Here is a 25,061-nt window from a genome sequence, read left to right on the forward strand (position 1 = left end):
CCGAGACTCTGCCACACAGCACAGTAAGCATTTACTGTGACATTTTAAAGTTTAGGTTCAAGGCCAAGTACTGGTACCTATGAGGTCATTCAGCGCTGAAATAGAAACTGACAGTAAAAGGTTTGAAAGGTGTAACAGAAGGATACGCGTCTCAATTATCTTCCTACTTTGCTATCGATTTCAATTTCTTTGTAGTTTTGCCTTCAGAGGTGTTGCACAGAAATATATCTGGAAATATCCATGCACTTGCTGTTACCATGAATATTTATTAAACTACATGGGTCAAGAAAGCGAATATATTTCATTCAAGAGCACAGTATAATCACGAGAGAGAGAGAGAGAGAGAGAGAGAGAGAGAGGAGAGAGAGAGAGAGAGAGAGAGAGAGAGAGAGAGAGAGAGAGAGAGAGAGAGAGAGAGCTTCAAACCCTAATTGCCAATAGAAGACTAATCATTATTATTCAGTTTTGACAGCTGAGATTCCCAGTCGCATGTGGTATTATTGCGAGATGACTCACTATACAGAACTTCACTATGATGCCAAAATGATGCCAGATCTTAGTTCCGGCAAGTCAGCGAGTAACCGATGGTTTTTACTCGTATAAAACGTTATATTGGAAAACTGGAAAAATGTCATTTTTGTCACCGTTACAGGTCCTCCATAAATACGGAAAATAGATAATATAATACTGTGCAGTAAAATACAACAAAATAACCCTCAAAATCTCTCGTAGATTATAAGGCACCAACCCTCTCCCACCTCTGTGATTATATATTATATTATAATATATATGATATATAAATGATATATAATATCATTATCTTCTATTATATATGTTACACACACACACATTATATATATATATATATATATATATATATATCACACAAATAAATGTATGTATGAGTATATATATATATAGATATATATATATATATATATATATATATATATATATATATATATATATATATATATATATGATATATATATATATATATATACACACAATAAATGTGTGTGTTACATATTATTTACTTTTCTATATATATATAATATATATATATATATATATAATATATATATATATATATATATATATATATATATATATAAACATACACACAGTTATAAATATATAAGGTGTGTATATCAAACGTAATCCAGAGAGAATAAGCGTTATAATTCTAGTGAATTTAAGATGTACGCTGAACTTAAAATTTCCACATCAAATGTATGTTTGAAAAAAACCATCTAGACTAGCTTTAAAAAATCTAGTGAGTAAAACCCATGTGAATTATACGTTTCGAAATATTTTCTAACTTTCAAAGTTCATGACAATTTCTGTTTTCAAAAATTCCGTCGAGACTAAAAATTCGAAATTTAATTTACACGCGCGAAAATCTAAGATGGATTCTACTCCTATATCGCCAACTCTCCAACCTTATTTACTTATCTAATTTCCTATTTATTAGTTTGCAGGTTTATTTACTATCCATCCGTACCACTTATCCACCAATCTGACTTACCTAACAAGAGAAGTTTGACATCTCTGGCGGCACTCTCATTCGCCAGCATCAGCGATCTGTCAATCTCACGGCTCTTGGCCAGAGCGGCCTTTTCCTCCATGGACAGCGTACACCCCATGTTGACCTGATGAGCGGTCGAACGAGGTCGGGTGAAGATACGAAGATTCCTGCTACTGCTAATGCAATGTGATGCTGTAAATCCAAAACGGCGTTTTCCCACTCTACGTAGGTTTATATTCACACTATTTCGAAATACAACTCCCCGCCAAGAACGGTCCTTCGGTTATACACAGAGCACCAGTTCGTCTGTGAGTCTTATTTTTCTATTCTATACTGATACAAGTTTGCAATACACTTTGTTCACTTAATGACTTATTTTAACCTTCTTTCGAATTTCGTTTTAACATAAAAAAATCACTCCAGTGGCAAAGAGAAAATTCTTCACCGACCTCTACAATCACTATCCAGCCATTACCTCACCAACTGCTACGTTCTTCTGCTCCGTCGTCATGATTTCTGCGAATAAATACGTTCACACTGATTGGTTACTTCTCTACGTTATTTATTCTCTGGGCTATGCACGTCTACGGTTATGCTTCTTGAAGTACTTTATGGTGTAGTGATAACATGTCCAAGATTATTCATCTTAAAGATAATTTTACTTCATTACTTCATTATTAATTATTAATAACAATGTTATGGGCCAATCTTCTCCACATATCAATTCCAGAACAAGCGTACATCAAACTTTACGAGAGACAAAATTCCAGACACACTCATATCCCCGACTGTGGCAACTAATCTGAATGGACACCCTCCCTTGGCTCTTGGCTTTCTTCTTTGTTTTCTTTTCATTCTTCTCTCAAATGCTCTTATCAGAAGTCCTAACCAATCCAGCTCCCAGTATCACTCCCCAAATACATACTCTTCCTCCACCCCCACCCCTCCTCCCCCCCCCCTCCCCCTTCCCTCCTTCTATAGAATCTTGGAGAGCTGTTTCGTAGACAATACCCGCTCAACTTCCTGCACCTTGATACAACGCAACTATAACGGTTTCGGCGTCGATCTGTTGTCAAGTCTGAGAATGCTACCTTCTTGGTGTCTGTTGTGATCGGATGATCATTATATGACGGATTGCTTTAGCCGCTATTTTTTATGCAGATTACTCTTGAAATGTTACATTCATCTGCTGATTTACTTACAATTACTTATATGATGTGCACATGAAGGCACAAGAAAAACAAACAATTGTCACCTTTTTAGAAAACATATAAAAAAAAGGCAACGGTAGATGAAAAAATACAACTCATTTTCATTTTGAAAATGTTTACAACACAACCATATTTTTCGAACGTACTTAAGAAAATGGGCCATATAATTCCTCGTATCGACAGGAGAAATTAAACAGTGCAATTACTCTTATGAGAAGAAAATAGTGAAAAATGCATATTCAGTCCCACCCCCTCTCTCTCTCTCTCTCTCTCTCTCTCTCTCTCTACACATATGTACTTACATACATACATACATGCACACATACACTACATATATTATATACATTATATATATATATATATATATATATATATATATATATATATATATATATATATATAATCTACACTTTACTCTCAACCTGTGGTAGGCTTTTCAGGTATTTCCAACGAATGTTTCCTCGTTGTTTGTTGTCCTGTCACCTAGATAGCATCAAAATTCCGTTTGGACGCTTTTTGCAGTTAGTCCAGTAAGGAATAAATGTTATTCATCAGTGCTAAAACTAATCGAAGTACTGGAATTGGAATATGAAATTTAGGCCAAAGGCCAATCGCTGGGACATACGCAGTCATTCAACGCTGAAACGGATATTGACAGTAAAATAGTTTGAAAGGTGTAGCTGGAGGAAAACCTCAAAGCAGTTGCACTATGAAGCAATTGTTAGGAGAGGGTGGAAAGTAAGATGGAAGAAAGAACCTCAAGTACTAACAGAAGTATTAGTCGATAGCAGCAATATCATTATCAGGCAGCCAATGACAACATACTTCAAAGACCACTCTTCACTCAACGTTGAAATGACGTCACTAAGAGTAAAATCAAAACCGAGTATAAGTTTTTCATGTCAATTTCCTGAGAGATCATTGATGACAGAAATACTTATGTATATACGATGCATGTAACTTTAAGCATAGAGGCCCTCCCCCTCCCATACAAACACATATACATATATCCGTGTGAATAATCTGACTACATCGCAAGTTATATCCATAAATACATTATGCCTATAAATCTGCAAGCTCAAACTTTGCGAATGATCTGTTTTCATCGACATTTAGAACAGGAGAGAAAACCTAGTACATGTTCAACCTATATCCTCTCTCTATCTCCCGGTCTCCAAGACTCGTGTCCACATCATTTCCTGTGATAGGGAGGAAAAAACAAAGAAAGGAGAGAAGCACCACATTTTGTCACTCAGAACAGTCACTTTTTTTCTTTTTTTCTTACAAAAAATAATACTTTTATGTACCCATGCTACAAAAAGAGCTGCATGACCGCTCAACTTTCTGTCGCCTTCAAGAAAGCGGAGTTTGCCTTCACCGGCTCGACCTGCAGCCTCACTCTCCTCGTAAGATTCGAGCTTTTCAGCCACTCAACTGACTTCGAATGAATTAAAAGAAAAAGAAAAGTTCACTCGTTTTACAGTTTCAAAGGCATCTAAATTAAAACTACACTTTGCACTAAGAAATTGACATAACTAGTTGTTCAAAAACGTCCAGAGCAAGTTCTTCTTAACTGAAAAAGTGAACTTGAATATCGGTTTACAGGATATTTCAGTAACATATCATGCTCATGAGCATCATTTCGACAATCTGCCAATTTTCCACTTTTCATAGCTTTTTTTCTCCGCCGAGGATGTGGTCTTATCACAATGTACATCTCATTCTTCGCTGAAAGCTGGGCACAGGACACACACTCACACTTATACCCGAAACCACATCGTGTACCAGCAACACATTAACACTGACTATTGGCTCTAGGTACCGAGCCTTCTTGGGAGAACGCCAGTCCTCTTCTCAAACTTATTTTAGACAAACCACTGCCACCGTCACCACTACACTTCCACCCCCACCTCCACATGACAAGATATCCCCTCCTTGCACTACTCTCGCTCCCTCTCCTGACTCTGCCACTCACTAACATACTCAACATCACTCGCTAATGGGTCCTCACCAGTTGCGGCCCATAGGAAGGGGCCTCCTCCCCACCAGCTATTTTCTTCATTCATTTCCCATAATTTTGTCTCCTAACTTCTTCGAACAAGTGATTCTATAGAACATTTTTCAGTACACAAGGTCTTATGTCTTCATTTCAGCAATGTATTTTTCTCAAACCATACGTAGACTCCAAACTACTGATAAAAAAAAGGGGAGGTTCACTTCAGGAATGGATAGGCTTATACCGGATGAAAGTTTTGGACAGATAAGATTACCTTGCAATTCATTTTCTGCCCAAACAGCCAATCTTGAAAGCGTCCTATCATTTAGTGACGGAACTGTTCTTTATTACCTTAAATACGGTCCACAACGCATTTATTTGTAGGCATAAATGACCGTATTTAATCTACTCACACACAATAGAGCATTAAAAGATAAAAAAGAACGGGCGAATAGATAATTACACAAGAGATTTATTTCCCTACGTAACAGAGTACACCACATGAACGCACGCGAAGGAAAAAGCATCGTTCATGAAAGTAATCAGTACTTGATGAGTGGAATACCAACATCAAATTTTCTTTTAAAATTAAATTTCCTACGCATTCACTCCCGAGAGTAGTACAGAACACAATACTCCATTTAAAAAAAGAATCCCATCATAAGCTGAAGTTTTCGAGAGGAAGGAAAGAAACAAAGAGGGAGCGAAAGCAGAGAGTCTCAGCGAACACCGACACCATCTGTGCGAACCTCTCTTCAGCAGCAGGTGGTTCGGATGCCAACTGGTGGCACTCTTGGCTCCCATATATTCAGACAGTGACTTTGCAGGAACGTTCCCGAAGCACTGTGCGAAAATCAGCGCCACAAGCTTTTGGTTGTATGGCAGAGGAGTGATTCTTGACTTTATTTCCCTTACGATATAGACCTTCATTCCAGCTTTTAGAAGCGGAACTGATGAACACCTTGACTGAACACGAGTCGTCAGATTTTTTGTACATATCCAGTTAAATACTAATAAATCCCTAATCCAATTTTTTCAAGTCTCTCCATTCAATGCATTTATATTCAACAACTGTCAGACTACGTCAGTTTACTACTTTTACGCAATCCTAAAAGGACTTTCATAAGTTTTATCTTTATTTTTACATAAGTGCTATCAAAGGCAATAACTGATCAGATAAACGGAAAATCCGATAACTGCTAGGAAAGTTGTTAGATTAGTAGCACTACTGCTTAAAAATATGATACAGTAAGTATGCTCTAGTGAGTACTAAAGTACGTAAGCTGCGAAAGAGAGAGATTTACCAATATTCTCTAGGACTTCATTAATGAGAGGAAAAAAATATGATAGCCTAGAAATGCTTCTAGACACCAGAATACCTAAATATACGTAAGTGCTTCAAAGTAATGTAACACAGAGACCAAAACAAAGTAAAATTTCGTTACTAACACATTGTTCTGCCATACCCTATAATTCAAAGTACGTATAGTACCGACTCACTAAACCTTTCATTTAGCTTCCTTTTACTAAAAAAAAAAGACAATTGTTCATTGCCACATACATAATTTGACTTCCGAATCGTGGATGTATCCCCTGTGCATAAAACTTCACAACATTAGCCGTTATATACATTACACAGAAGGCTCATCAGCAGCACATCGAACTCTCCTACAAATACTGGGCCAGGATGTTGAGGCACCTCCTTCCTAATACCTCAGTCCTTTCATCTATTCGGGTTTTTCTACATACTTCTCTCTTCTTCCGCGGCATATCTGACCCTTTCAATTTTCTCTCTACCTCATAATAAAATTATGTTACTTAAAAAATTAATCTCTGCAGCTTCTGTATTTGTTTCGTTTTTAATCAATATCCACACTCCACTTCCATGAAGGAGGGTTGGCTCAACAACCTCCTTTTTTTTCATTATAACATTTAATGTATGTACAGGATTTGCCACATCTTAAGAGGTACAAAGCTAATTTTCTTTTCTCCACGAGGACTTTGATAATATATAAAAAGCTGAAATAATGAAGATTCCTGTCGAATTCATAAATTTTCATTCATCTTAGAAGTTGAACCAAATTATATTAGGTGAGCACATTATTAAAAACATCAGAACCAGCGTAATAACATCGTCATGAAACAAAACACCTTTGACCTTACCGGTGGGTTTCCAAAATACTGAATGGCATATGAGGAATAAACAGAGTAAAGAAATATACATATTATACATATTAAATGTTAATGTTTACGGAGGTATGAATAAAATTTTCACACAAATTAAAAACCTCTTGCACGTATCACTATTATTATTATTATTATTAATTATTATTATTATTATTATTATTATTATTATTGTTGTTGTTGTTGTACTTATGAAGCAGACCCTCTCTCAAGCATACTTTAATAAAGTATTATTATTATTATTATTCTTGAATACGGGCAACCGACTTGAAATTCAAACTTCCAAAAAATATGGCGTTCATTAGAAAGAAGTAATGGAAGGTAAAGGGAAATACAGAAAGAAAAGGTCACTTATTAAAAAAGAAAAAAATATATAAATAAAAAAATTAATAAACATATAAAAAGGTGATTAAAAAAGAAAAAAATATATAAATAAAAAAATTAATAAACATATAAAATGTGATTAAATGATTAAAATACAAGGACAATTATATATATAGGTAGTAATGTACTGTATCTTCGCTTGAACTTTTGAAGTTCCCATTTTTTGTTTGTTTGTATAGTGTTTTTACGTTGCATGGAACCAATGGTTATTCAGCAACGGGACCAACGACTTTACGTGATTTCCGAACCACGTCGAGAGTGAACTTCTATCACCAGAAATACACATCTCTCACTCCCCAATGGAATGGCCGAGAATCGAACCCGCGACCACCGAGGTGGGACGCCAACACCATTCCAACCACGCCATTGCACAATGTCTTTATGTGAAGAAGAAAGGACCTCTGGAAATGATAAGTTCGACAGCGAGGCACAACTTACTGCACGCTGGTGCTGCTATTCAGCTAATCAAGTTGATCTCGGCAGGAAAATGGGATCTGGGATCACTTGCGAGTGTGAGAGCTGTCAAAATGCAACTATGAAAAACTGACAAGCAAGAGACCATCCGTCAATGGTCCTCCAAGTTATAACTGCTAATATTAGGAAATAGAAACCTACCATCACGAACCACTCTATCTAAAAGAGATAAATCTCTGGCAGAGGCAGACATCAACACTGGAGAACAGTATTTTAGTAAAGGAAGGACAAATGACCTAAAACAGGTGGCACTGATTTTATAAGTTAAAAATATATGAGAACTTAGGTACAATGCCCAACTTTTGTGCGCCATCTGCTTTCACTTTCATTATACTTTACTCTAAAGTATGGCATGAATCAAAAGTTACACCAAGAATAGTTAAAAACTTCAGTTTCATTCAGCAAAGTTACATTCCACGTGAAGGGGAGGATGGCGTGGAAAATAAATATGCTATTCTTTATTTATACTAATGAAGGACATCGGTCATTAATGAAGATAAATAGCAACGGAACTAATCATGACTTAAATTACAACTGAAATAATCATTACTTGACGGATTCTGTTAATTTCTATAACACCCTAAGGTTACGCACATCGAACTGGCCCATCTTAGTGAAAGTGACTTCGTATTACAACGTCTTACAGCTGTCACCTCAGCAACAACTGCATCACTTTTTATCGTCGAAAATAATATTGCCAGCAGTACCTCACATACATGACGACTTACACAGCACTGCTAAGATTACTCCAAAATCTTTTTAAACGCCGAATCTTTCAAGTGAGGAAGTTACTACTATGTCTCTGGATCAATATTTGCACAATATGATGCAAAAAAAGATAACATGTTACCACATCTATTAGAAAAGTACTAACCACAGAATGTACTGATATAAAATCGAAGATTAGCCAAAATAAGCGAACATTTTATGATGTACAGTAAGAGAATCATGTAAAATGTATCTGACTCAGTTTTTTCTTTCTATTCTTGAAAAACAGAGAGTAACACTCATTCAGCAAAAGATCATCGGTCGCTGTGATATAAACTCCATTCATTAATCGTTAGCTACCCATCTCGGAGACGAAAGAAAAGTTACACGATATGTTGACGCAAAAGAGACAACAACCATCCCGGCTTTCCTTCTAATCCAGAGAGATCTTCATTGTCGCTGTCCAAATCTAGCTCCACGAAATGAGTTCAGAGGCTAACTTAACTCCGACTGAGAAATGCTCTGATATTAGACCAATTCAAAAATGACAATAAATGTTTTCATCTGTGATTTATACAAAGCAATTACAAAGATTGAAAGTAATTTCTCTCTTTATTTGAAAGCATTCAATTTTCGTTCACCGATACAAAATCCACGCTACTATAAATATCTGTACCGTTCAGGGATCATGTCAAGATTAGCGAACCCAGTATTTTTCAAGACAATATTAATCCACTTTGATATGTATATACAAACAAACAAACACACACACACACGCACACACACACACACATATATATATATGAATAATTATCACATCACCGTGATTCATATAAATTATTCGAGCTACAAATGTCCTTTCATTTCTAATTCGCTCTACCTCGGAATTAATATATTATCATATATGTAAACCGAAGGGGAATTTTTTAGTTGATAATACTTTCGGACAGAGAAGAAATCAGGATTCTTCGAGGGACGTTAGATATAAGAGAATATAGATATATATATATATAATATAATAATATATATAGAGAAATATTATATATATACATACATATATAAATATTATATATAATGATAGATATTATATATATATATCAAAGTGGTATATATACATAGTACTAATATTATAATTATCATATATCCTCTCTATATATATCTATATATATTACATATATATATAACCTATAGATATATATACCTATATATATATATAATATATATTCTATATACTATATATAATAGTATATATATATATGTATATATATATATATATATCCAGTGGTACTATTAGTTAAGCTTTTTACATGAGAGGTGAAGTTGAAGTGTTGTCCCCCAAAAGCGTTGGAAGAAGCGTCGTGGATTCCTGCGTTGGCGTTTGCGATCACCGTTGCATATTTAAGGTGACAGTTAGTGGACGTTTATTGAAAGGCATTGCATTCCTTGGATCTCTTCTGAATCATTCACTTGCGTAGACCTAAACTTGGTGTCTGCTGCTTATGTGAAGAAGGTTTTATAAGTTCAGTGATACACTGAAGTCATTTGGATGGCTATTTCAGTTCCGAATTCAACAAGACTTTTTTTTTTTTTTTTTTTTTCAGGAGGCAATTTTGATTTATATAATGAAAAAAAAAAAAAATTGCTGTTATCGGAAAATAATCATTTTCTGCTAAGGGCAAAATTATGAGACCTTACCAAGATTACCAATGAGTCTTATTAAAGATAAAAGAATTATGTGAATTATAGACAACGAAAGCTGGAAGGAAATTCCACAATTTGTTATCATCGAGATGGAACCCAATACTGACTGGGAATTTTTTAGTTGATAATAATTTCGACGAAATTATCAATTTAAAAAATTCCCCTTTGATTAACATATATGAAAATATATCAATTCCGAGGTAGAGTGAATTGGTTCTATATAAATATATATATATATATATATATATATATATATATTATATATATATATATATATATATATATATATATATATAGATATATATTTTTATATATACATATATATATATATATATATATATATATATACCACACACACACACACACACACGTAAATTCAACAGACGCAAAAATATTCCAATTCAACCATCCAACTATATACCAGCCTCCGGGCAAGTTCATTTTACACGTCATATTTATATGTAGTGTCAGTCAATAAAAGCTACAGTTCTTAACAAAAATCAACTAATTATATAACTCTTAAGTAAACCCCTTAAATGTCTCAAAAATAACCGAAGAGCCTATCAAATTCTACTACAAGCTTCAGTTCTCCATCTTAATTCAATTTACAGAATGCTACTTTTTATACTGAAATTTACTTATAAATTTCTTAAGCAATCAATGGAGTTATCCATTTTGAAGCAATTTACTAATAAATCATATATCAAATTGTTAAAACATATAGTAATCTTTGCCTTAGAACTTGTGAGTACATAACTCCAGAGTCATAATGGCTAGTAAAGTAGAGGAAACATCTGCAAATCCAAGTGTCGAAATGCAATCGCTTCTTTTAGGAAGCTGTCATACAAAGAACTTACTTTGGTGGGTTATTTTATATTTTACAATCATGTCGATCTAAAGTTGGGCAAGAATAATATTTATACCGGTATAAACAAAATAAACATAACCTAAACTATATGAAAAACTTAATCCATTTTTCAAGAGTCGTTGGAATGGTGCACATGAAGATACTTTATGGCACGAAGGCAAAACTTTATGCAATATAAGTAAATCAACAAATCAACTTGAAATGAAATTCCATCTCTCACGTCTTTCAATTGCACAAATCTACTCTCACCTGCAGCTTCCCGTCTCACAGTTCTCATCCTCATCCCAGCAAGTCTGGGTCTTCCGGAAGTCTGAGTCTTCCAAATCTTCAGATACCCACAGACGCCAACACGACACCGCCCCCCCCCCCCCCCCCCTCCCCCTGGAGGTGCGAAAGTCCGACACCTCCACACACCACCACCACCACCACCACAGGGGGTGCGAAAGTGAAGTCCGAGCCTTCTTCATCTCATTATCATCTCATCTAACACTGGGACTTTGGTAATTTCCCTTATGGTAGCATTTTTCATTCTGTTCTCCTATCATGCTCCTAACATTCTTTTTTAATGCTTCATTCTCAACTCGATAAAATCTTTTGGAAAAAGTTTCCTTCTTATACCCCGATCCATGGTATATATAAAAAAAACTAATATATCCCATTACTTTCGAACGCAATTTCCCCCTATTTGATTTCAAATCTTAATCAGCATACTTACTGTTTAATTTACATTTACATACTTATATGTCGGGTAGATTTATATGAAACACCTCGATTCTATTCCTAGAATCTACTTCTGAAATTAAAATTTGAGCCTAAAACTACACAATTATTAGGGTGTTTTCTATTGACAATGGAATATTATAATGAGTCTAAATATCTTAGATTTTATTACGTAAACTGAAAGCGCAAGGAAAGATGTTTAGCTGGCTGTTTACTTAACCTTTAATGACTCCAGTCAATGCAAGTCCTCCATTCTGAAATTTAACCAGTATGACCACCAACCCTAAATTTTTTTTATTGCAAATTCTAACATTTATTGTGTTTTAGCACACGATAAATGCAAATTATATAACTGTCATTGTACGAGGTATCTTTTCACATGTAATTATTCCCTTAATTTGCTTTATTTGTTTGTTAGTTTGTATGGTGTTTTTACGTTGCATGGAACCAGTGGTTATTCAGCAACGGAACCAACGGCTTTACGTGACTTCCGAACCACGTCGAGAGTGAGAAATATACAGAAATACGAATCTCTTAACCCTCAGTGGAATCTGCTTTGTTCATTCGTGAATTGAAAAGCCTTTCTCATTTTCTAACCATCGTCACTTTACACTAAAAGTGGACGTTTAAAATCCTCCGATCAAGACAACAACAATTATTTTTCTCTCTCTTATTTAGCTACGCATCTCGAACGAATCTAGAAAAACGAAAACAAAAAAGCTTTTATATATATTCCTGCAGGGACACATGGGAAGCTAAAACATTCATAGCGAAGAAACCTGAGGCGAATAGAAAAATATATTATTTCCATCAAAAGTGTTTTTCCCGATAATGCCTTGGAGCTTTAGCGAACGCGAGGAATCCTTAAGAATCCAGCCGCCTTTGTTGTTGTATCCGTATCGAATTATTTTCTTCGCCCGCTCGACCCTGAAGCGGAAGAAAGAAAGCAGGTCAATAACCTCGTTCTCTTTCGCCATGACCGTCTCCCCCTTTTCTGCGCCCGAGGTTAAATGGGTGATTAGCAACCTTCGAACATTTTTCTTTCGTTTGATATTAATTACTTTCATAATAGAACAGACTTTATGGGTGAGCTGCACGCAACTCTGAGAGATTCCTTTGTTACCCGGAAGCTTAGAAGCCCCCCCCCCCCCCCACACTTCACTCCTCTCAAGCTTCTGTTCAGGTTCTCTCTTCACGGCTACAAAGGACTGTTCGCTAACTCCGCTAACATACTAAAAGTAAATTTCCTGTTTTCTCTAAACAAACAAGGCCACAAATAAACGCAAATACACACGCACACACACACATATATGTGATCATTCCAGATTTAAGATATGACCTTGATAATGAATGATTACGTCATTACAAAACCAACATGAATTTACGGCCCTACATGAAATGACTGAACTTCCAAAACATGGACGCTAAATTTTACGGACAGAGCTCAGAAAAATAAAAGGGGAAACGAAAGAGGAACGGTGTCTATATAAATATATAATATTTCTGATGGCCACAATGCCCTCCTATAGCTTCTCGAATTCTTCGCGTTTTTTTTTTTTTTTTTTTTTTTTTTTTTGGATACGCTTGTCACAACAAAGCCTTGGATCCAGTTACAAGTAATATGAAGCAATTATGATGTCAGGTAATGGGAAACGAACCCGAATCCCATAATCACCAAGCCAGTGAATGACCACTGTCTTTCTTTGTTCTTTTTATCAGGGATAAGCAACCTAATGATCTTGCATTCATACACGAAGAAGCACACGCACAGCGTAGCCTGTAAAACAACTTTGCATAGCGATAACACCTCTGGTAGTGGTTCTGAATCACTCTCCAATGCAAGATATACTAAAAGTCCACTTTATGTTCATTGATCAATGTTTAACGATCTTCACCACAGAGAGAGAGAGAGAGAGAGAGAGAGAGAGAGAGAATACAAATTCGGCACAGAAAGCCACTTCAGAAACCATCCAGTAAAATTAAACATATCTACGGAATACATCTTGTCAAACACGAACATTATCTCAAGCAATCTTATAAAAATGTTGTGAAAGAGATTGCGAGGCTGTCTGAGCAAAATCACCTAAATCTAGTGGCATCGAAGATCAATAAGCGTTCATACATCAACAAGGCTTCGACTTGCAAGGCGCTCTGCGAGGCTTTCCCTACAAATCTTTTCAAGGTTGACCCAGTTCAACATCCAATGTTAAGCAGATTTGAATACGATTCTCCAGAGTTCTGTTCCATGTCTAAATCCTTGAACGCAATCTGTTCGTTTCGTAAAAACCTCCTACTGTTCAAACTTTACTAATTCAACACTACTATATATTATAGTTTTGAATTACTGAGTAGTTACATTCATCAGTGTTTACACCTCTGAATTCAATTCGCTATTCGTGATTAACTGACTGTTAATGGTTGAGGTATTCCAACTTTTTAATGTAGAGACTTAATCCCCTGAAGGCTATTCATTCTTTATTCTTTATTCTACATCTCAGCTTCTCAGAGTTTACCAATTTTTACAATCTATGTAATGAATATAAAAAAAATGTAAAAACTTCAGCTACCACATTTCTTTGTGCTTCCGTTACTGAAAGCAAATTGATTTCGTTTAATGTTACTGCTGTTCTTAATGACCTGTTCTAGAGAGGAAGCCGGAAAATCCACACAAGACTGCTTTACAAGAAAATATCCACGGTTGGAAACCATTCTTTAAACACTGAACATACATTTCTGCCACTACCTGAAATACTGCTTACTTTCATTTGTTCTGCATGATACATGAAGAAGACTGGTAAAGCTTGTAGCGCCCAAGTGTGTGGGCCTACGCACACCCAATACCCAAAGAATACCTCTGGATATTGTGGACACCTACTACCACAACCTCCATTATCCCCCGACGAGGATCCCACGAACGAAAACACACGGTCGAGAGAAACACAACTTCTATTGTACATTGTATATTTCCACTGTTATTATTGTCACAATCCACGCACTATTACCATTATATATATATCTATATATTATATATATATATATAATATACTTAATATATATATTATATATATAGATATATATATATGATTATATATATATATATATATATATATATATATATATATATATATTTATATGTTGCTATACCAGCTTTCCAACCATATATGTATGATTTTCAGTCCAATGTTCTGTAACCATTTTATATACATATTTTTGTCTGTGAACAAACACAAGTTGTTTTAGATTAAGCTGACCTTATGCCAGCACGGGCTCTTGCTCATAGAGCAGCCCGTTAACAAACGTAAATACTTGAATTTAATCCCTTAATCAGAGGTCAGAAGCTACATTGCGGCTCACGCGAGCCCTTGTCCTGTGTGTATGTTTTGTAAATAAAACTTACGGGCTGGTCTATGAGCAAGAGCCCGTGCTGGCATACGGCCAGCTTCATCAAAAATCAAGTAAATAAATCAGTAGGGCACAAACTCTCAATTTCCCTCGTACCTCGTCTCACATGCTACTATCAGTTTTCATCATCGATAATTTTATTTGTAAGAGTTTAATAAAGTCAATAACAGACCCGACTACGGTTACAAAGGACTGTTCGTTAACTCCGCTAACATACTAAAAGTAAATTTCCTGTTTTCTCTAAACAAACAAGGCCACAAATAAACGCAAATACACACGCACACACACACATATGTGATCATTCCAGATTTAAGATATGACCTTGATAATGAATGATTACGTCATTACAAAACCAACATGAATTTATGGCCCTACATGAAATGAATGGACTTTCAAAACATGGACGCTAAATTTTACGGACAGAGCTCAGAAAAATAAAAGGGGAATTTCTGATGGCCACAATGCCCTCCTATAGCTTCTCGAATTCTTCGCGTTTTTTTTTTTTTTTTTTTTTTTTTTTTTTTTTTGATACGCTTGTCACACCAAAGCCTTGGATCCAGTTACAAGTAATATAAAGCAATTATGATGTCAGGTAATGAGAAACGAACCCGAATCCCATAATCACCAAGCCAGTGAATGACCACTGTCTTTCTTTGTTCTTTTTATCAGGGATAAGCAACATAATGATCTTGCATTCATACACGAAGAAGCACACGCACAGCGTAGCCTATAAAACAACTTTGCATAGCGATAACACCTCTGGTAGTGGTTCTGAATCACTCTCCAATTCAAGATATACTAAAAGTCCACTTTATGTTCATTGATCAATGTTTAACAATCTTCACCAGAGAGAGAGAGAGAGAGAGAGAGAGAATACAAATTCGGCACAGAAAGCCACTTCAGAACCATCCAGTAAAATTAAACATGTCTACAAAACACATTTTGTAAAACACTAACATTATCTCATGCAATCTTATAAAAATGTTGTGAAAGATTGCGAGGCTGTCTGAGCAGAAACACCTAAATCTAGTACCATCGAAGATCAATAAGCGTTCATACATCAACAAGGCTTCGACTTGCAAGGCGCTCTGCGAGGCTTTCCCTACAAATCTTTTCAAGGTTGACCCAGTTCAACATCCAATGTTAAGCAGATTTGAATACGATTCTCCAGAGTCCTTTTCCATGTCTAAATCCTTGAACGCAATCTGTTCGTTTCGTAAAAACCTTCTACTGTTCAAACTTTACTAATTCAACACTACTACATATTATAGTTTTGAATTACTGAGTAGTTACATTCATCAGTGTTTACACCTCTGAATTCAATTCGCTATTCGTGATTGACTGACTGTTAATGGTTGAGGTATTCCAACTTTTTAATGTAGAGACTTAATCCCCTGAAGGCTATTCATTCTTTATTCTTTATTCTACATCTCAGCTTCTCAGAGTTTACCAATTTTTACAATCTATGTAATTAATATAAAAAAAAGTAAAAACTTCAGCTACCACATTTCTTTGTGCTTCCGTTACTGAAAGCAAATTGATTTCGTTTAATGTTACTGCTGCTCTTAATGACCTGTTCTAGAGAGAAAGCCTGAAAATCCACACAAGACTGCTTTACAAGAAAATATCCCGGTTGGAAACCATTCTTCAAACACTGAACATACATTTCTGCCACTACCTGAAATACTGCTTACTTTCATTTGTTCTGCATGATACATGAAGAAGACTGGTACAAACATATTCAAAGCTTGTAGCGCCCACGTGTGTGGGCCTACGCACACCCAATATCCAAAGAATACCTTTGGATATTGTGGACACCTGACCACAACCTCCATTATCCCCCGACGAGGATCCCACGAACGAAAACACACGGTCGAGAGAAACACAACTTCTATTGAATATTGTATATTGCCATTGTTATTATTGTCACAATCCACGCACTATTACCATATAATATATATATATATATATATATAATATATATAATATATATAGATATAATATATATATATATATATAGTAATATATACACATTGCTATGCCAGCTTTCCAACCATATATGTATGATCTTCGTTCCAATGTTCTGTACCATTTTATATGCATATTTCTGTCTGTGAACAATCACAAGTTGTTTTAGATTAAGCTGACCTTATGCCAGCACGGGCTCTTGCTCATAGAGCAGCCCGTTAACAAACGCAAATGCTTGAACTTAATCCCTTAATCAGAGGTCAGAAGCTACATTGCGGCTCACGCGAGCCCTTGTCCTGTGTGTATGTTTTGTAAATAAAACTTACGGGCTGGTCTATGAGCAAGAGCCCGTGCTGGCATACGGCCAGCTTCATCAAAAACAACAAGTAAATAAATCTGTAAGTCACAAACTACGAATTTCCCTCGTGCCTCGTCTCACATGCTACTATCAGTTTTCATCATCGATAATTTTATTTGTAAGAGTTTATTAATAAAGTCAATAACAGACCCGACTACATTATGTTTACCGAAACTACACTTGAATATCTGGTTTTAGAGCAAGATCTGTCTTCTGCCTCTTATACAAAGGAGGAACTGTAAGTTTGTTTGTTTGTAAGGTGTTTTTACGTTGCGGGGAACCAGTGGTTATTCAGCAACGGGACCAACGGCTTTACGTGACTTCCGAGCCACGTCGAGAGCGAACATCTATCACCAGAAATACACATCTCCCAACCCCTCAGTGGAATGCCCGAGAATTGTACTCGCGGCCACCGAGGTGGCAAGCCAAGACCATACCGATCACGCCACTGAGGCGCTCCTCATACTGTGAGTGTGTACTCTGGATGCTGTTTCTTGAAATGGCAGGTATAATTCAGTGCAAAACACGATCAGTCTTTTGTCTGGAAGTTGACTCTGAGAAGCAAAGTCAGAAAAGAGCTCCTAGACCTAGAAGGTACATTTCTTTACTAAAGACCATCACTAAGGGTACATTCAATATTGGTAATGTTGTTTCTGCTCATTCAGCGACTGCTCTACTTCAGTGGACATTCCCATGATGTTAAAGTCTTACAATATATTTAAGAAAAGAGAATAAAACATTGGCCAAGCTTCTGTTCTAAAATGTTTTATTGGCTTATGCCTCAAAAGAGCCGGTGGTATATTACCCTAATGATCTCAAAAGCTCTATGAAGACGGGAGGTATTTCTGAGAGGGCGGAACTGGTTCGCTCCATTCTTTGCCCTTTTGAAGAACTACATAACAACACAGCACCTTCACCTTACACAATGCAAAATTACGAAAACCACGAGCCATCTATATCCATCATAAGCAATAAAAATGAGTTGTACTACAATAAACTTCATCACCTCAAAATGAATATAGCAATCAATGGAAAATGATCACCAAACAGAATCGCCATTGTAACGAATGCAATAACTACAATGACTATTTGTGCAATTCACTTCGCACAGTAAGCTTTAAAAATCGATACTCATCATCATTCTCTTTCATTAACGCTGTCACACAATGGCACCCTCCTCCTCCTCCTCCTCCTCCTCCTCCTCCTCCTCCTCCTCCTCCTCCCCTCCTCCTCCTCCTCCTCCTCCTCCTCCTCCTCTCTTGCTTCTTTTTAAAGGCGCAGCCACTGGAACGTTTCTAGACGACACCGTCTTGACTTCCTTTCTGCCTGAATTGACTTTCATCTCCCTTCAGCGCCCTGGAATTATTATCACTCAGGAGAGAGAGAGAGAGAGAGAGAGAGAGAGAGAGAGAGAGAGAGGAGAGAGAGAGAGAGTTGATTTCAATCTCCTTTCCACCCCCCTTGAATTATTATCACCCACAAGAGAAAGAGAGAGTTGGCTTAAATCTCCTTTCAACTCCCTGGAATTATCACTCAGAAGAGAGAGAGAGAGAGAGAGAGAGAGAGAGAGAGAGAGAGAGAGAGGAGAGAGAGAGACTTCAATCCAAGAGAGTTGACTTCAATCTCCTTTCAACTCCCTGGAATTATCACTCAGAAGAGAGAGAGAGAGAGAGAGAGAGAGAGAGAGAGAGAGAGAGAGAGAGAGAGAGAGACTTCAATCGAAGAGAGTTAACTTCAATCTCCTTTCAACTCCCTGGAATTATCACTCAGGAGAAAAGAGGAGAGAGAGAGAGAGAGAGAGAGAGAGAGAGAGAGAGAGAGAGAGAGAGTTTCTGCAATGGTCTGCCCAAAGAACGAAGACAAGAACAACTCAATTTAAATTCCCCCTAATAAAATCCCTTTCAATCAGTACAGAACAAATGAAAAGGTGTAGCTTTTCCCAGTTAATTAGCAACGAAACAAACAAACAAACAAAGGCGCTAGTTGTCCTCAGTGCACAGACTGACAAATGAAAAATTTAAAAATGATTTCCGTATCATTTATTTCCTTCATCATTTCCGTAGACGGCTTTGATCGTTTATTATCACTATTAACTAGGTCATGTGGTATATATAAATCTTCATATTTTATCCCTAGCCCCTTCAAATTTTATTAAAAGCTTCAATGTCCTATTTAGTTTCAGCAAAATAACCCACAAAGATCCAGCTGCTACTCAAGTTAGCTCAGTGTCAAATAATGTTTGTCCATGCAGGAGACCTACGGAATTAAGACCCAGGGATAAGAGATGGTATATCCCTGGGTTAGAATTCTGATCCTTCTGGATGGACAAACATTAACTGAGCTAGTTTGAGTAGCAGCTTAAACTAAATTGGACATTTAAGCTTTTAATAGGATTCTGGGTTCTTGAGAGGTTAGGCAATTCAATTGCATTTCCAATAAGTCTTGCCACACGTTACAAAGGTCACACGAATACGCAGTAAATTTATCTCGTTGTCGAATTTCTCAGTTACAGAGGTCCTTTGTTCCTCACACCACTGGAATGTGGAACAGTTTCCCTGAGGATGTTATGCAACGGAACTGAAAAGTTCAAGCTAAAATGCAATGCTTTAGTACCCTAATACAATTCTACTTGTATTTTATAATGTTACATTTTTAACATTTTATTATATTGTTAATTTTTTTTCTGATAAATGATAATTTTTTTTCTGTATTTCCTGTTACCTTCTGTTCCTTCTTTCAAATGAACATCATATACTTCAGTAACTTGAATTTCAAGAATTCTATAAGGATTGGTTTCATCTTTCCTTCATACACGTGCGCATGAAGGCCAACCTTGGAACTAGTCGGCGATCCTCTTAACCATATTGAAGCGACGATGACAATGTAAGAAATGGAATATAAAGTTTAGACAAAAGGCCAAGCGCTGGGACCTATGGGGTCATTCACAACGCTAGAAGGGAAACTGATGATAGAAAGGTTTGAAATCCGTAACAGGAGGAAAACCTCAAAGCAGTTGGACTAGATATCATTGTTAGGAGAGAGTGGATATCAAGATGGAAATAATATATTATGAATGGAGGTACAGTAAAAGGAATGAAAGGGGTTGCAACTAGGGGCCGAAGGGACGTTGCAACGAAGCTTTGGTAATGCATAAAGTCCCAAAGGGCAGCAAAACCTGGGCAGAGTGACGTACTATCCCCCTCCAAGCAATTCTTAGCATAATGGTCGACCTCTGTACGAAGTTTGACTGAAATCCCTTTAATCATATATGATGATATGCGATGGAAGAAGGGAAGTGTGACGGACAGACAGACGGATAAATGGAGGCACAACTTCAGTACCTGACAGACTTTGTATGGAGCTAAACACGGATGCAACGGTGAATAGTTTTGAATGACAACTATTAGTGGAGAGTGACACCGTGGCACCAGACTATGAACGTTTCCCCAATGGCGGGCCTTCCTTACTGACAAAAAGAACCTATGGATATATTTTTAGAATCGAGAACCCATCAATCCGTGCACAAAAACATGGGAGGGGACGGAAATGTCTCTGCCTGTACACGTGCAGACAGAACGAAAGTCTTCCAACGGTGAAAAAGAAATATAAATATGTTAATTAGTTTAATTTACTATTTTCTTTTTAATAAGTGAGATCTTTTCTTTCTGTATTTCTCTTAACCTTCTCTTGCTTCCTATAATGAGCACTATATTCTTTGGACGATTGAATTTCAAGTCAATGGATCCTGTGGGCTTGTTCCACATGAATAGGGTTCATCTTCTGAATAATAATAATAATAATAATAATAATAATAATAATAATAATAAATAAATAAATAAATAAATAAATAAATTTTCCCTTTGCGCGCTGTTTCTAGCAGCACACTACTCCGCATGAGTCCCGAAGCTACTTTGGCATCTAGTTTTTCTAGATTCCTTTTCAGGAATCTTGGGATCGTGCACAGTGTTCCAATAATTATGAGTACAATTTCCACTTGCATATCCCATACCCTTCTCAGTTCTATTTTCAGGTCTTGATACTTATCCATTTTTCTCTTTCTTTCTCATCTACTCTGGTATCCCATGGTGACACCAATGAGTGATGGACTCCTAACGAGGCAGGATGCAACCAGGAGCCCCACAGAGTATAAAAACCACCCAGTCGAATAAAAACATAATTCAGTACATAAAATAAAATAAATTATAAATAAAACAGTAGATTCAATTATTACCATCATCGTCATTGTTGGCGAAAGGTGTGAATTATTCAGAATTCCTAAGTAATGGCATCACCGACGTAATGCAATTAATGGAGCGGGAGAATCTGGCCACAGATCCACTAAAGGATGCCATAGTTTCGCGAAGTTCTGTTTCATAACTAATATTCTTTGGTGCTTAGTGTACCTTGGATATTCAGCGTGAACGGAGCATTTCAGGAAGGCTACCAGAGTAGGATACACCCTGCACTTAAAATAAATAACAAGTATACCAATAAAAAAATAATTTATATATGATATTTGCATACGCAAGTGTTACCGATCATATCGACCTCATGAAAAAGCACTGCATCCCACAGTGAATACACACAGCATGGACCACTCACTAGAAAACGTCAATCTGAAAATGCTTTATGATTATCATTATTATTATTGACTACTACTTTTGACCAGTCTTCAGATACTTTTAAAGATGAATTGTATTCGTCGCAGATACACTCTCAGAGAGAGAGAGAGAGAGAGAGAGAGAGAGAGAGAGAGAGAGAGAGAGAGAGAATCAAAGTAATTCCGCAATTCTATATTTAGCTCAATATTTTAGGAATTTCGCCTTCACAACAGTCGCAAAATATTGATTCTAAACAAAACAGCATAAGCCATTCATAATAATTGTGCTACGGATACAGGCAGCCACTAGAAGAAGGAAGATACCAACAAGAACTCTGGCATTACGAAACTGACTACAGTCAACGATATTCATAATTCTATCTCCATAACATAAGCCGACCGTGTCTGCCTAATTTAAGCTAAACTATATAAGAAAACAACATCCTTTCCACGCTAGTGTAGCGTCTTAGATGAATCTAAAATGGCTGATTATTAAAAACGAAAAAATTTTATAAGTATTTCCCTCGACGATGGCCACAACTGGCCTCAACCCTTTCCCGGCCGACACTGAACTCTGTCTCTCACAGTCTCACTCAGTCTCTCAGAGAGAGAGAGAGAGAGAGAGAGAGAGAGAGAGAGAGAGAGAGACGCGAGTCACAGAAGGAACGGCTTGGAAACAAACCTACGAACCAACAAACACAGGAACGCACGCGCGAACACACAAACACTCTCTCTCTCTCTCTCTCTCTCTCTCTCACACACACACACAGAAAAGCCCTTGAGCGTCTGCGCCCGGTTTCTCTTCCCCCATTCCCGTTGCCATGGCAACCCTACACGGTGGACGCTGCCGGATCGATGCTCGTCTCCGGACGCAGGACTCATTCTACCAAATATGAAGGAAAAGGAGAGAGAGAGAGAGAGAGAGAGAGGGAGAGAAAGAGAGACAAATACAACGGGAAAAACGATTCTTGGGGGGGGGGAATGAAGAAGACGATGAGGCCGATGATTTAAGCTTCCTTCCCATAACCACAGATCCACCTTTCTCTTCGGGATGAAGAGAGAGAGAGAAAGGGGATAGCAATGAAATGGACACAAAGGAGAGAGATAATGCAAGGTGTAGTTAATGAACTGATAATAATTCATGCAACCCGATAATCATGGACGATGTATATTTATTTGATTTGTCATTACTTACGGCCAATTATATATATATATATATATATATATATATATATATATATATATATATATATATATATATATATATATATACACATATATGTCTGAAAACCAGAAATTACCACATCTGAAACCACAGCTTTAAATGGAAAATGGCATATTACTGTACGCATATATATATATATATATATATATATATATATATATATATATATATATATATGTATGTATATTATATATATATGTATATATTAATATAAATATAAATATAAATACATACACACACACACACACATATATATACACACACGCACACACACACACACACACACACACATAATACATATATATATATATATATATATATATATATATATATATATTATATATATTATATTATATTGCACACATGACTGGGATGCTATGTTCCAGTCTGAAAAATGGCTACAAATGATCCAAAATTGCTCTTAATGCAGCATACTAAGAATACTACACTACTAGAACCTTTGTTTGAAGTTATCTTTCGTGTAAGAAAACGTGATTTTCCGAAGTTTTCATAGTTATCAATTTGCAAACGTTCCCAACTCGAAAGATTCTCTTAAAATAAAATAGCAAATTTTATCATTTTCATGCATAGAGGGCATATAACTAATTTATGCAAATTATATAGCAGTATCAACTAAAAGAGAAAATTTTAAATAATTTGAAAATATCACTGAACAAATTTTCATTTCATTCTTTAGAAGGCAGAGGTCAATGACCTAAGGACAGTGAAGAATTTCTTTTATAATCGAAAATGGGAAAACGCAGTGACCGAAGAGAGAGAGAGAGAGAGAGAGAGAGAGAGAGAGAGAGAGAGAGCAGTCGAAAGATACTGGCATACAACTTGGAGGAGAAAGCACGTGCTTTTAGGTGGTCCATGTCCGTGCAAGTGCGGCGTCCAGTGTTATCATTGTGAGATATAAAGCAAAAATGAATTTCTTTACTGAAAGATCAATTACAGTGCCTTCGGTCACTGGCTTCCGATTTCAAATGATTAACGGAAACGTCCTGGTAAGACAACCGTATAACTAAAATTTTGGCCTTAGAAAAGTTGAACGTGTGGACCAATATTACAGTTGTTTAAAAAAAGATGGAAATAGAAAGAACACAAACAAGTATATACAATATAAATACATACATGCATATATATATATATACTACATATATATATATAGTATATATATTATATGTATATATATACACACATACATATTATACATGTATTTGTATACACATATAGGCAAACACACGTTCATATACTCGTACATATATGTATGTATGTGTATATATACATACATAAATACATATACATACACACACACACAGAAAACACTTCTCTAAGGGAGTGGACTATGGTCTTCAGGTTCGTGGCGAGTATTTCCGACAGGAATCTGCGAGACAATTAGCTTTTTAAACATCCCGACAACGCATATGTTATCTGTCAGGTACATAATTCACTGCTTTTGCAAACATGGGAGCATATGTATATTTTTCAGGAAGATCGAACTCGTGACACATTAGTCAGAAGGCGCCACGCCCCTCCAAACGTGAAGACGACATATATATATATATATATATATATATATATATATATATATAATATATATATAATATATATATATATACTATATATATATATATATATATATATATATATATATATATATATATATATAATTATACAGGCCCTAGAGGGTGGTTTAGGGGCTGCTCTAGGAGCAAGAGCCTCGCTGGCATA

General features: G+C 36.2%; 1 protein-coding gene across 6 annotated transcripts in view; it reads right to left on the bottom strand.

Annotated features, from left to right (window-relative positions):
- LOC135206905 (guanine nucleotide-binding protein G(o) subunit alpha) overlaps window positions 1–25,061 on the bottom strand; it is a 676,543-nt gene that overhangs the window by 265,396 nt on the left and 386,086 nt on the right. The window contains exon 1 of one of the 6 annotated variants that reach the window (XM_064238393.1): window positions 1,529–2,165. The exons of the other annotated variants lie outside the window; for them this stretch is intronic. Coding sequence (XP_064094463.1) covers window positions 1,529–1,646 — 118 coding nt within the window. The 5' untranslated portion in view covers window positions 1,647–2,165. Of the gene's footprint in view, window positions 1–1,528; window positions 2,166–25,061 lie in introns of those variants that run through there. 6 annotated transcript variants of the gene reach the window in all.

This window comes from Macrobrachium nipponense, chromosome 31 (assembly GCF_015104395.2).
Source record: "Macrobrachium nipponense isolate FS-2020 chromosome 31, ASM1510439v2, whole genome shotgun sequence".
NCBI lineage: Eukaryota > Metazoa > Arthropoda > Malacostraca > Decapoda > Palaemonidae > Macrobrachium > Macrobrachium nipponense.